Source organism: Gossypium arboreum, chromosome 11 (genome assembly GCF_025698485.1).
Source record: "Gossypium arboreum isolate Shixiya-1 chromosome 11, ASM2569848v2, whole genome shotgun sequence".
In the NCBI taxonomy this organism is placed as follows: domain Eukaryota; kingdom Viridiplantae; phylum Streptophyta; class Magnoliopsida; order Malvales; family Malvaceae; genus Gossypium; species Gossypium arboreum.
Window position 1 is genome coordinate 8,946,847 of NC_069080.1, and position 14,261 is coordinate 8,961,107.

Genomic DNA, 14,261 nt, shown 5'->3' on the forward strand with positions numbered 1-14,261 from the left:
AATCTTATGCTCGAATACTAATGTTGTCATGAACCGCTTTACCTTTATGCATGGAGCACTGAACAATGTTAGGATATCTTCTCATTTCAAGTATATGAAAGAATTGATGGAAGTGAGTTTGATCATGGCTACAGCATGGATAAAGAACTATACCTTTGAATAATTACATCATCCAATAAAAAACTTCAGTATTTTGGCAGTAGTCTTGATAGACGAGTGCTACTCTCTGATTAGGTGAGGGGAACAGTTGAGAATTCAGAATCAGAATGTTCAAGTTGCTGAAAACTTCCTTGTGATGGTAAAGGGCTTAGAGAGAAACTAGATCTCGAGACATCAGAAACAGCAGTTGTTTGTTCAGATACAAATGAACTGGGTCCTGCAGTGTTCGGATTTCTTTCATGAAGGTCTTCCCTGGATCTACTGACATCTTCTACAGATTCCCTCTTTTTTCTTTCTTCAGTTTCCTTAAGCAAAAAATCAACCCACAGATCTGCAATAGACTGAGGAGAAAAAGATGGTTGAGGCTCTTGGATTTTCCCAAGTATATTGAATTATTTATACCAATAAGAGCAATTAAAAAGATATTAAAAGATAAATGATCATGGGTAACTTTGCATACTCTGTGATTTGCATGTCATAGATCGTGGAGATCGCAGTGGCTTTAAAAGGCTACTGGTTGACGGATTAGGCCCTAATGCTATTTGCAGTGTGTCCTAAGTAATTCATGCAGAGAGAAACCAAAATTTAAAAAAATAAAAAAGAACCTGGTTATCAGAGGCCATATTTGTCAGTGTGTTAGCTGGACTGCCACCCAAAATGCCACCAACCAAATGACCAGGTAGACCCAAAACACCCCGAACAATTCCTTTGCCAGGACCATGTTGAGCAACACCTATCCTCTGCTTGTCTTCATCAGAGAATCCCAGCATCCGGACCATAAGATCCAGAACCTAAAAATTTATATGAATGTAAGCACAGGAGAAGGAATCTAACTTATATCCCACGAACAATTATTTTCCAGCATTAGAACCCAAGAATATCAGTATACAAAAGGAATTGAGTAGAGAAAATTCATTTTTCTAGTTCTTTTACAAAATTACTTGAACCATAATACCTCTTTGCTGTGGTTTCTCTGGAAGTAGGTCACAAGTAGTTTGATCACGATACGCCTGCAAAACGAACTATTTATTTAGAGAACATTAAAGAAAATGATTCACAGCAGTTCCAAACTCAAACAGGAGAGAAAAATAAGGGTTACATTACAATAATTCAATGACAGATTACACAATAAGAGAATATAATAAATCAAAGATATTCAAGTGGTTGAATCTATCAAACTCGATCAATCATTAACAATTAATCCTAATGTGGGTAGATTTGGTCAGGGGGATGCAGAAATAGTACTTCAAGACCCACTACACGTCCAAGGTCTTTTGTTCTTCTTGGCATCTATTGTTTTTGCACAAATTTTTTGGTTCTGTAGTGAAAGAAGAAGTTGGTATCAGCTAACAGCTATATGGTTACACTGGTTCTGAAGCCCAACTGTTGCAAAAACGATGCATATGAATTCTGAAACTTACCCAACCAGTAACGGCATAAGAATTTTTCAGGGTTCGCCATCATTGAAGGCTTATTTTTCTTTGAAGGTAGATTGCTAGTTTGTTAGAGAAGTTCCTTTACAAGGCATAAAATGTGCTATTCAATTGAACACAGACGATGCATCTATTATCCGTTGAGAGAAAAAGAAAGCCCCCATTAAGATTGAAGAAAAGAAAACTGAAAGCAGATATTGATATACATACATCCAGTTCTAACATGCGGACAGTTCCTCAGTAGTAAGAACCTGATTGAACATTTAAACAGGCTAACCTGTCAACAAGAAAATCAGAGTCCATTGACATTCTGTTAAGCCTTGTCATGCTCTGCTCGAGAGCATGCCTTAGCTTTCCATTATCTTCCTCGAGCTTGTTTACTCTGATTTTCCCTTCTGCTAGCATTCTTTCAGTTTGTGAAAGCTTTGTCAGAATTTCTTCCTTCTCCCTCTTTGAGAATTCTGCATGTTCATCTGCATCCTGGAGAATGCATAGATGATTAGAAAGAAAAAGTGGGGAAAAGCTCTTTGACCTCAAGACACAGGATTTTTCACATTTGAACTCAAGAAAGAAGTTGTAATACGTTCAGAAAAATCTGATATAGAATAAAACTCAAGTCACATTGTTTATTGAATCCATTAATGTAGAGAAGTAACTAGAAAGGAAAGCAGGGAAGACAATACATTCAGAAGACCTGTAAGTCTAGCTGATTCTTCTGTTGCCAGAGCCAAATCTCGCTCCAAATGTTCCTGTAACAGAATAATATAAGCATTAAAAACTGAGTTCTATTTCACCCACCACTTTTGAGAAAGTTTATGCCTACACAATACCAAAATTTTTTTTTACCTTGGCTTCAAGTTCAGCATAGTACTGACCTAGGGCAGTTTGAAGATTTAGTAGCTCAACATCTTTTGCATCTATTGTTCTCATACAGTTCGTAAGTTTCTTATTCAGATTATCAATAATTTCCTTTGACTTCTGAATTTCATTGTTATTCATCAGCTTAACTTCCTCCTGATTTGCCATTGCCATGTTCAGGGCTTTCTCCAAATGTGCAACTTGAGCTCTTTGATATTCATTTCTCTCACGAAGTTCTTCAATAACTTTGCTATCTTCATCCATTTTTTCCGATTCTTCAGTTGCCTAGAAAATATTGCAGCACCAGAAACATCGTCAATTTGACAGCAGAATTTGTACAAAACTACATATACTTAAAACATACAGGATCCAGGATCCTCGTAGAATCTAGAACATGAAACAGAAAGCAGAAGTTGATACTAAAGAAAGCTTAAAAGTTAGACAACCTTGCTAGTATTTTTTTTTCCATCTCATGATGGCATGCAGCGAACATCCTCATCCACATAAAAATATGACAAAATATAGCATCAATATAGAAGTTACAAAATCAAGTATAGAGTCTTTAACATAGAAAAATCATATGTTAAAACTCTTCTTTTCTTTTTTCTACTTTTTCGTCAACAAGGAGAGTGGGAGAAATGAACTATGTTAACAAGGTAGAGCAATATTTTTCATGATATTTGTGAATAAAGGCCAAACTAATGCTGTTGCATGCAAATATCAAACAGACACAAATGATTGTGATATCAACTAGTCAAGAGGAACAAGATTAAGCAATATAAACTCTATAATATGCACTTTGGTAAAAGGCCACTATAATTGAAACTTGAAGATGTTAAGGTTAAATTTTGAACAAAACTCCATAAAAGTTCGGGGACCTGTAACCTTTTCTAACAAATGCTGCTTAAGACGAGTCAGTTCTTGCAAAGCTCTGTCCCTTTCACAGCATGTTTCTTTCAGATCTTTTTCCAATTTCTGCAATGATAGTTCTGTTTCTTTCTTTCCGGGAGAACTTCCAGGTGAATCTACCTTCTGGTATACACTTTAAAAAATTTTGATAAAATGGAACACCTACACATTAAAAGTTACTTGAAAAATAATATTTCTCCAATACATAATCTGACAAACTCACACAAAATAACAACAGTAACCAATTTCTACACAGATCAAGTTCTCCAACTGCAACGCATGGGTGCATGCAGACCAAAAACAACCCCCTCCCCGCAAAAAAGAACCTACACTGCATATAGTATATGCTTATCAAAGTGGATATTTACCAGATTCTCTGAAGGAATGGGATCAATCTTGTCAGTTGAAGCTTTCTTGCTACTTTCCAGAGCAGCCTCCAATTCATTCTTCATCATCTATAGGAGGATGTAAGTGAAGCAAACTCAGGATATAAAAGGTCAATGTATTTTTTGTTAACAATGATACACTTCACTAAAATGGAAACAAATTTAACCGGGCAAGTATCAACCTTAAGATGAGTGTTTTCCTTCTCCAAGGTGGCAACCAATCTTTTCATATTCTCCATTGAATCATCAGAACTTTCATCCTTCCATCTATTCAACTCCTTTTGTAGACAATTTATTTCTATTGTTTTCTTATTCGATTCATTGCATATTTTGCTCAACTCTGCAGAGCGCTGCCAATTAAATAGATTAAAAATATTTGACAATAGAACTCAAAAGTGAAACAAAAACAAAGAGAAGAGCTTATACATATTCTTTTAGTGATGAAACAGTCGATGAAATAGATCAAAATGATTTTCTACCTCCTAAATGCTACTCAAATGAATAACACTATCCCATGAAGTAGCAATTACTAACAAATTAATAAAACTTGTATGTATGCAACAAACATAGCATAAACATCATAAAAACATACTAATTTCCAGGAACACTGTACTTGCCAGGATTGAGGCTAAGAATACAGAAAAATATATGGTACAGCAACATCATTATATGATTGGAAACTGTTATGCGCCTTGGCGTAAGATCTAGTCACAGGTCTAGACGAGAAAGTATCCTTGCTTCGACCTATGGTTACTCAAAGGCAGATTCGTCTTTGACTGGACCCCCTTCCGAAACTAACGTTTGTGATAAAAAATAAACTCCTCCCTTTGTTTCATATTGGCAGCCTTTTTATAGGCTGGTAATTACAAAGGAAAATCCTAATCTAATTCCTAATTTAAAGTCCTAATAGAATTCCTAATTTAAAGTTTATAAGGAAATAGAAAACCTAATAAAACTAAAACTCCTAAAGAAATTAAATAAATGTAAAACTCTAATTCCTATTCCTCCGTTGATATTGTTTTCCAATGAAAACATCTATATCATTACTCCCCCTCTCGGAGTTGAGCTTGTCCTCAAGCTCAAATTCAGGATAAGCTGCTCGAAAATTATCAATTGGTTCCCAAGTGGCATCTTCTTGAGGACATCCTGCCCATTGCACTAATAGTTCCCGCCGACCTCGATTAAGCCTGGTATTAATAATAGCTTGTGGAGTAGGCAAGGCCTTGCCATCATATACTAAGGGCAAGTCTCCTACCGCATCTGGTTGAGGTCCCTTGTATTATTTGAGGAAAGAAACATGGAATACATCATGTATTCTGCTGCCTGTAGGTAATTCAAGCTGATAGGCCACTGATCCTATTTTGTTCAAGACTTTAAAAGGACCAAAATATTTTGGCAATAACTTGTGATGCTTCTGTTTAGTTATCGTCAATTGTCGATACTGTTGAAGCCGTAACCAAACCCAATCCCCGACTTTAAAATTCAACTCTCTGTGCCCCAAATCATAAGTGGCTTTCATTCGTTGCTGAGCTTGCAAGAGTCTATCCCGAGCATTGTGTAAAAGTGCATCCCTATCTTGTAGAGCCTTATCCACAGCTTCAATCCTTGTAGAACCAGCTGAATAGAAGAGAAGTCGAGGTGGATCCCTACCGTATACTAATTGGAAAGGAGTGGCCTTTAGGGCAGTGTGATATGAGGTGTTGTAGCAATACTCAGCCCATGGAACCCAATCTACCCACTGTCGTGGACGATCACTAGAGAGGCATCGTAGGTACATTTCTATTGTTCGGTTAACTACCTCGTCGACCATCGATTGGGGATGGTATCTTGAGGAAAAGCGAGCTTAGAACCACTTTGACGAAATAATTCCTTCCAAAACAGGCTGAGGAAAACTTTATCACGGTCCGAAACTATGGATTCCGGCAAGCCATGAAGTCGGAATACCTCTGCAAAGAAGACGGTAGCAACAGATATAGCAATAAATGGATGGGACAAAGGTAAAAAATAAGCGTACTTCGACAGTCTATCCACAACCACCAGAAGTACCAATTTCCCTTTTACTTTGGGTAGACCCTCCACGAAATCCATAGAGATATCAGCCCAAACATGTTGTGGTATTGGAAGAGGTTGAAGTAAACCTGCAGGCTGTAAATTTTGCCATTTGTGGCGTTGGCATACTAAACAATGTTGCCCAAATTCTGAGGTTGCAAGCTTCATTCTTTTCCAAAAAAAATCTTGGCGAAGACGATGCAATGTTTTCAATTCCCCTTCATGTGCCATAGCATGTATGGAGGAGATAAGAGTGGGAATAATTGGTGAGGTAGGTAAAAGGTACAACCTCCCTTTGAAGAAAATCAACCCATCTTGTGCAACCCAATCGGACCCCAACTCTCCTTGTAGAATTCTTTGCTGGAGTTGTGATAATTCTGGGGAAGCTTCTATTTCTCGTCTGATGGCTTTAAGAATTTCAACTTGAGGGAATGAAACAGTCATGAGGTGTGGTAAGTCTTCGTCTTTTCTAGATAAAGCATCTGCACTGCTCAATTTTCTCGCTTTATATTCCACTCAAAATCAAACCCCATTAGCTTGCTGATCCAATGTTGTGGGATGTCGTAAGTCGTTGGTCTAACAAATACTTAAGACCAAGTGATCAAGACGGATGAGGAAGTGCCTTCCCCAAAGATAGGGTCGCCAATGAGTCACTGCCTTTGCCAAACCAATTAATTCATGTTCGTAGGCAGCCAACTTAAGGTGTCGATTTGCAATCTTGCAACTGAAAAAGGTAATGGGGTGTCCTTTTTGTTGCAGTACGGCTCCAAACCCACTGTCCGAAGCATCACATTCAACCACAAATTCCTCCGTAAAGTTGGGTAATTGCAAAACTGGGGCTGCTGAAAGAGAAGTTTTTAATTGAGTGAAAGCAACATCAGCTTCCTTAGTCCAGTTGAAGGCATTTTTCTTTAGAAGAGATGTTAAGGGTGCAGCCACTTGTCCATAATTCTTGATGAGTTTTCTGTAATATCCTGCCAACCCAAGAAAGCCTTGTAGAGCCTTGGTAGTTTTAGGAGTTGGCCAATCGGTGACATCTTTAATTTTAGTGTGATCAACCTCGACCCCTTCACCATGGATGACATGACCGAGGTAGGTTACCTGAGACTCTCCAAAGAAACACTTGGATTTCTTTAAGAACAACATATTATCCCGCAAGAATTCAAAAACTAATCTTACATGATGCATATGTTCAGTCCATGTTTTGCTATAAATTAATATGTCATCAAAGAAGATTAAAACAAACTTAAGCAAGTAAGGGCGAAAAACGTCATTCATCAAACTCTGAAATGTGGAAGGGGCATTGGTAAGCCCGAATGGCATGACAAGAAACTCAAAGTGTCCATGGTGGGTTCGGAAGGCTGTCTTTTCCACATCAGTGGTTGCCATTCTAATTTGAAAATATCCCGACCGTAAATCCAATTTTGTAAAATATTTTGCCCCATGAAGTTCGTCTAACAATTCATCCACGACAGGAATCGGATATTTGTCTTTAACAGTGCAAGCATTAAGCTCTCGATAATCGATGCAAAAACACCATGACCCGTCATGCTTCTTTACTAATAGTACTGGAGAAGAGAATGGTGATCTACTGGGTCGAATGATTCCTTGTTGTAACATTTGATCACACTGCTTCTCAATCTCATCCTTTTGAAAATGTGGATATAGATAAGGCCTGACTACAATTGGTCCCGTTCCTGGTTTGAGAGTTATACGATGGTTACATTTGCGGTTAGGAGGTAACGCAGATGGTTCTTGGAATAAATACGCAAATTCTACCAGTAGTTTATCTAATACTATATTAGTTAAATCCTGTCCCTGTATCAAACTAAGTCGTGGAACTTCCTCTGGGTGCTGCCCTTGCCAGAGTATCTTCTTCTTGTTTACTGCAAATTGCATAGTTAAGGAGCTGAAATCCCATAAAATTGGACCAAGGGTACACAACCATTTAACCCCCAAAATCATATCAAACCCTTCTAATGGTATTGTATAAAAATCAGCTTGAAAGTTGTTATTGGCCACAACGAACTGTACTGATTTACAAATGCCAATGCTAAGAACCCGTTCTCCGTTTGCCACACATACTTGCAACCCCGATTTCTTTTGTATTTTCAGTCCCAATCTTGGCACTAGACCTTCACGTAGAAAGTTATGTGTACTGCCTGAATCAACGAGAACTAACACTGTTTTCCCTGACACCTTTGCTGGTAGTTGCATAGTAGATGAATTGCAAGTTCCTCTAATGGCATGTAAGGAAATTTCAAGATCATCTACCTCATCATCTTGCTCATCTTCAATATCTGGTACTTCTATCCAAAATAGCCTTTTACATTTGTGCCCCATGGAGTAAGACTCGTCACAATTATAACACAATCCCTTGGCCCTTCTCTCCGCCATCACTGCTCGTGTCAATCTTTTGATAAATGGTGCGGAAGAACCTATTTTGCTGTTATTCCCCACTGGTTTCGTTGTTTGTCCTCCTCCCTTTGCAAAGCTCTTAGTTGTTGGAGAAATTGAAGTGCTGCCAGCGTTTTGGAAAGCTGACCAGTTTAGATTGGTTTGAGATAACATCTTGGAAGAGACTTTTTGTTTACGTTCCAAAGCTCGAGCCATATTCATTGCAACTCCAAGGTTTCTCGGTTGTTGCATCCCGATATCAATTCTAAGTTCCTCTACCAATCCGGCAGTAAAAAGGTTTACTTGTTGTCGAGGTTTAAGATCAGTAGTCCTAGCCAGTAGTGATTGAAATTGGCGTTGATATTCTTCTACCGTCCCAGTTTGTCTTAAGTTTGCAAGTTCCCCCAAGGGGTTATTACTCATAGATGGCCCAAACTTGACATGACAACACTCTCTAAAGCGCTCCCAATCCAGATTTGCCTCCTCTTCCTCGATTTGATCAAACCACAATTGTGCTTCTCCTAAGAGATGGAATGAAGCTAAGCCGACTTTGTCTTCTTCGTTGGTCCGCTGATTGCCAAAAAAATTTTCGCATCTTTTTAACCATCCTAAAGGATCCTCCAACACCATCATAAGTGGGAAATTCCATCTTGGAATATCTTGGCACCATGCCCACACCGTGTTGCAAATCTGAATTTTTTTTCTTGCCTCCACTGCTGCCTTGTTCTTCATTATTTTTTTCTGAATTCCCTTTCGTTGTCTTTTGGACTGAAAGAGATAAGATCGCCATCTGCTCCTCTAATGCTTGTTGCCTTGTAGCCATTTGTTCCATGAATGCCTTCAGCTTGGCTGTCAAAGTTTTTTCGTCACCCATGACAGCTGACTCCGAAACCAAGTTGTTATGCGCCTTGGCGTAAGATCTAGTCACAGGTCTAGACGAGAAAGTATCCTTGCTTCGACCTATGGTTACTCAAAGGCAGATTCGTCTTTGGCTGAACCCCCTTCCCAAACTAACGTTTGTGATAAAAAATAAACTCCTCCCTTTGTTTCATATTGGCAGCCTTTTTATTGGCTGGTAATTACAAAGGAAAATCCTAATCTAATTCCTAATTTAAAGTCCTAATAGAATTCCTAATTTAAAGTTTATAAGGAAATAGAAAACCTAGTAAAACTAAAACTCCTAAAGAAATTAAATAAATGTAAAACTCTAATTCCTATTCCTCCGTTGATATTGTTTTCCAATGAAAACATCTATATCAGAAACATGCTCAAGTGAAGCAATACAAAGCATGTAAAACTCAGCATCACTATCCTAATTGATAATTAAGTCTGAACCATTAGGGTTCTATAAGCAAAAGAGTTAAAGTTTACTTTATACAGCAAAAATAGTATAACATTTATCATATCTGACAGATTGAGAATCTTACTTTATCCTTGTCTGATTTCAGTAACTTAAGCTCCTCCTGAAAAGACTCATTCTGCTTGTGCTCCTCTGGAAATTTAAAGTAAAACAAAATTAGATGGAAAAAGAAAAAAGACTGTTCCATTGTTTGAGAAGGGGTGACTGCAAGTATCATAATTGGGTCTTAAGGTGTACAAATATACCTTGTAATCTTATCTGTACGTTCACTAATTTATCATGCTCTTTTTCAAGTTCCATCTTGAATTGCTTTATTTGTGATTCATGACTAGCTTGAATGGCCTCCAGGGACCTAGTTTTTTCTTCCAGCAAATCTGCAAGCTCCTAGAAGGCATTCATATACCTTTTTATCAAGTTTAATCATTAGCTAAACTTATAGAAGGAGGAAAATTTTCTATTCTCGAATAATATGGAAAAAATCATTAGAAAGGGTGCACCATCCCATAAAAAGAGGGGGGAAGAATAAAACAACAGAAGGATGCATGCACCAGGTGCAAACCAATTATATATCCAGGCAGCTTAAAACGGCACTTATTACAAAAAAAAATGAAAAAAAGAGGGAGAGAGAAGAAAAAGCCATTACCTTTTCTTTTCCATCATGTTTAGAGCTAAGACCATTGGACATTTGGTTTCCAGCATAACAGTTTTTCACTAAATTGGTTGACTTATGCTGTCGGTTTGCTGACTGATCAGCGTTTCCCTGCATAAAATGGATTAACATAAAGAGACATGCACATCAATACAGCTTGTTAGTTCTAACTTGGTGGTAGCAGAACCATCGAAATAAATGCATGTTACAGTATAAGAGTAAGAAGAATATTCAACAATTAATATCATGCTGCTTTCACTTAATTGAAACACCAAACCATGTTAGGTATCCTAGCCAACTCATTTCATCAAAGAGGGAAACATCAAGACTACAAAGTTGTAAAGCTTAAAGATCAATTTTTTATTCTACGATAAAGATCTCATTTCTACGTTCAAGTTTCCATGACATCCACTACTTGAGAGGCTGCAAAAGGTACGAAAACATAAGATAATGAAATCCCTTTTTATCTATATTTTCTTCTTGCTAGATAATTACAGCACAAATAACATTAGAAAGAACACACTTGAAGGCCCACATTACGGTAGCTTTTATTACAAGAAACTACAAATAACTTAGAATTAAGGAACCTATTGCAAGAATTCCGCAATTTTCCAATAAACCAGCAAATCTCAGATAACAACTCTAATTGAGACTCTAGTACCTTGAGTGCATTAATTCCATTATTTGATACTTTGGAAATTTCACTTCTAGCGGCACTCGGAGCCGCATTTGTTGCATTCAAATTTTGTTTCAATGAGCCATTCTCTTGGTTCAGTCTGAAAATTTGCTCCTGGAGAACAGGATGACGGGTGAGTAAGGAGAAAGAAATTTAAGCCACTAGAAAATGTAAAAATGAAAGCTAAGTAGCAGCGAGTGAAAAGTATGAACAATAATATAGCAACACATCTATTGGACATAAATCATTCAAAACCAAAATTTTAATTAAAGGATGCCTCTAAGATTAGCAAAACAGGCAGTATATGACATGACTTCTTGAAGCAGTTATGATAGTAAAATAATTGGAATACAATATCTAAACATGATATATAATCTGCCAACTAACACCCAGTACATTGGAGTTCAGACAACCGCAAAAGAGATACTTTTTGGCAGAAATTTCGAATAAAGTGATGAGTACAAGTATTTGCAATTTAAATGACTAATTTAATATCAATATGTACAGTTTACAAAATTAGATGCCCATTTTCTAGCTTTTAACACTGATTACTAAACAAGCATTCACCAGCATGACATCTACCTGTGAAGATTCTAAGACCCAAATTTTTAAATAGCCATATCAGCTCCATTCAGCATGACATTATCATGTAGTAAAATACACAAGTGAAGCATATGAGAAAGATGAAACAGGTAAAACAAAAAAAAAAAAAATTGCATCAACAATTTCTCAGGGTGCCTGAGAAAGGAAAACTTCCATACCTTCTTTTAATTATTATTCTACAATGGCTCCTGCTAGTCTAACTTTCCTCCTAGGGACTTGTACAATACTGACTGGTAAATAGATATTCAATTCAATTTTGACAAATTTTATTATTTAAGCATTAGATACTGTATCATAAGTCAAGTATTAGACACATATAATTGTAAAATGGATGATAAAAGCGACATACTTCATTGCAATAAGCAAAACATTACGGATTCCATGTATGATGGAGGAATAACAATTTCAATAATTATTCGAATCATTATCATTCATAAAGATTTGAACTTTAGATCAACCCCAAAAATTTATTACAAGAACTACAACCAGCCATCGGGTACCTCTTTTTCTTTTAATAAAGCAGCATAATTGACTGATAAGGCCTTAATTTCTGCCTCAGATTCCTGAAGCTTCTTAATTTCTGCTCTGTGTCTTCCAATCTACCAAAAATAACACAGAGAGAGAGAGGAGGAAGATGGTTTAGTTATCATGCATGAAGATTGGAATACCACAAATGCCTTGCCAACCAGTATAATAGCATGAACAAGACAAAAAAACAAACCAACCAGTATAATAACAAAAGAAGCGCATGCAGCGCAGAAGTGGTGCAGTTTCGATCTTAAGCCACTAGCTCTTCAAATATTATAATTTTGACCATAGTACAAACCTGAATCAATTTTTTCTAACTCAAATAAGAAAATTGCAATGCTAGAAAGCATTAAACCGAGCTACTTGGGATCTATACCCGCAATTCACTTGCTCCCCAAACAGTCAAGTGTCGACTAATATAATTAAATATTTATTTACGGCACTGAACTACACACTGAATCAACTCAAAGCTACGTGAAATCAGAAGACCGGATACAGTTTTATTTTTTAAATTCAAGCTCGAAAATTAAATGCAATCATACCTCGGAATTGAACGGCGAATCAATTCCACTGGCGAGAGGAGAGAAGGAAACAGGCTTTGAGTGTGCAAATGTATGAGAATTCCGTCTATCGGAGAAAGTCGAATGGCGCCCATTCTCCGAACCGTAGATCTCGAGTTCTTCGTCGTCGTCCCTGTGCACGTCAAGCGTTATCTTATTCAAATTTTCCTTCAAATTAGCAATGGAAGTCCACATCTCCTAAAGATCCCGCAACCAATAGTTGTTATTCAAGATAAAGAGGTTTTGAAAGTATCCAAGATCCCGCAAACAAGAATGGGAATAGGAAGACGTGCCAAAGAAGATTGGTAAATTAAATCTTCTTAAAATTTTTGGGTTAATTATTTATGGCAGTACTTATTAGATTAGTTGACATTGAGGTTTAGTTTGGCGGATTATCAGAAAGAGTGATCGTTAAAAAAGAATTATGGTAGTTTATGGAAATATATTTCCATATACTGTTTTTAAACGTTAGATATTGGGGCAGGCCTGAACAACAATTAGCGGGCTTTTTTATTGGGCCGATGAATATGTAGTTCCCACTTCATAATGAGTAACGACCTCACCTCTACCTTCACTGACGCCGTTTAGGATTTGAGCTAATCTATGTCGGCGACTTTCCTCCCGCTCTTTTTTTCCCTATTCTTCTCCCGTTATAAAAATGTGAACCGCATTTGATTTTTGGAAGCGCGTGCTTTTGAATCGCTGGCCCAACGGTACAATTTTCCCTCCATAAAAAGGGACCGCTGATTTGAAGCGAGGGAGGAATACGTATTTCCTTGTGTCATGACAATGAAATTTTGGAGAAATTATCAAAGACGAAAGTTGTTGGTTAAAATCTGCCATAATTCCCTGTACTTTTTATAAACATAGAATTTAGTTCATGTATTTTATTTTTTAAAAATTAGTTCATATACTTTTCAGATTTCAAAGTTCAGATTCAGTTGTTAATAGTGTTAAATTTGTTGATATGACATTTTGAAATAAAAAAAATACTCATTTAATAATCATGTAATTAAAAAATGATGTTGTAATGAATTTGAATTTTAAAAATATTAACCGTTAGACTCGAATTTTGAAATTCAAAAAGGAAAATGACTAAATTCCTAAGAACAAAAGTATAGACACTAAATTTCGAATTTACAAAGAGTGCAAAGACTGATATATTTGAACCATTTATAATATATGTATTTCAATTTAACTATACTAATTAATTACACAATATCTAAATAATAACAACAAAACAGTAGTAATATAATAGTAAAAGGACAGCAAAGTAATGATAAAACAACAACTTTTCTTTTTTGTAAATTCAAGTCGAGCTCGGGCCAAAAAAAGCTTACCTGAGGCCCGACACGTTTTCTAAACGAGTCTTATTTTTTTGCCCAAGTCCATTTTTTGAACCTATATTTTTGCCTAAACCCTCCCATTTTTCGGACGGGCCTTTGCGGCCTAACCCATAATCAAGTCTAGTCACTACTTTGAACGAGAACTTCAATTTGATCTTTCACATATGCATCGAAAAAATAACACGCTAAGTTCAGTCGCTACCCATGAATTTAAATTTTACCATTGGTTAGTTCATTCCACAATAATAATACTACTATTATATTTCATGATTTTATTATAACAATAAAATTTATTTAATATTTATAAAATTCATTAATACTTTGATTCTGTAACAGCCCGTTTTTCAG

The 14,261-nt window shown here is 36.6% G+C and overlaps 1 protein-coding gene across 1 annotated transcript; it reads right to left on the reverse strand.

The window, feature by feature from the left end:
* Positions 1 to 43: 43 nt before the first annotated feature.
* Positions 44 to 12,990, reverse strand: LOC108470724 (golgin candidate 3-like). The gene is given in 15 exon segments (XM_053020915.1): positions 44 to 500; positions 765 to 950; positions 1,115 to 1,169; positions 1,870 to 2,072; positions 2,276 to 2,341; positions 2,439 to 2,735; positions 3,336 to 3,521; positions 3,728 to 3,814; positions 3,928 to 4,095; positions 9,619 to 9,683; positions 9,797 to 9,935; positions 10,195 to 10,311; positions 10,862 to 10,990; positions 11,980 to 12,078; positions 12,550 to 12,990. Coding segments are annotated over 15 exon segments (2,325 nt in total). The 5' UTR covers positions 12,763 to 12,990; the 3' UTR covers positions 44 to 185.
* Between the last annotated feature and the right edge of the window lie 1,271 nt (positions 12,991 to 14,261).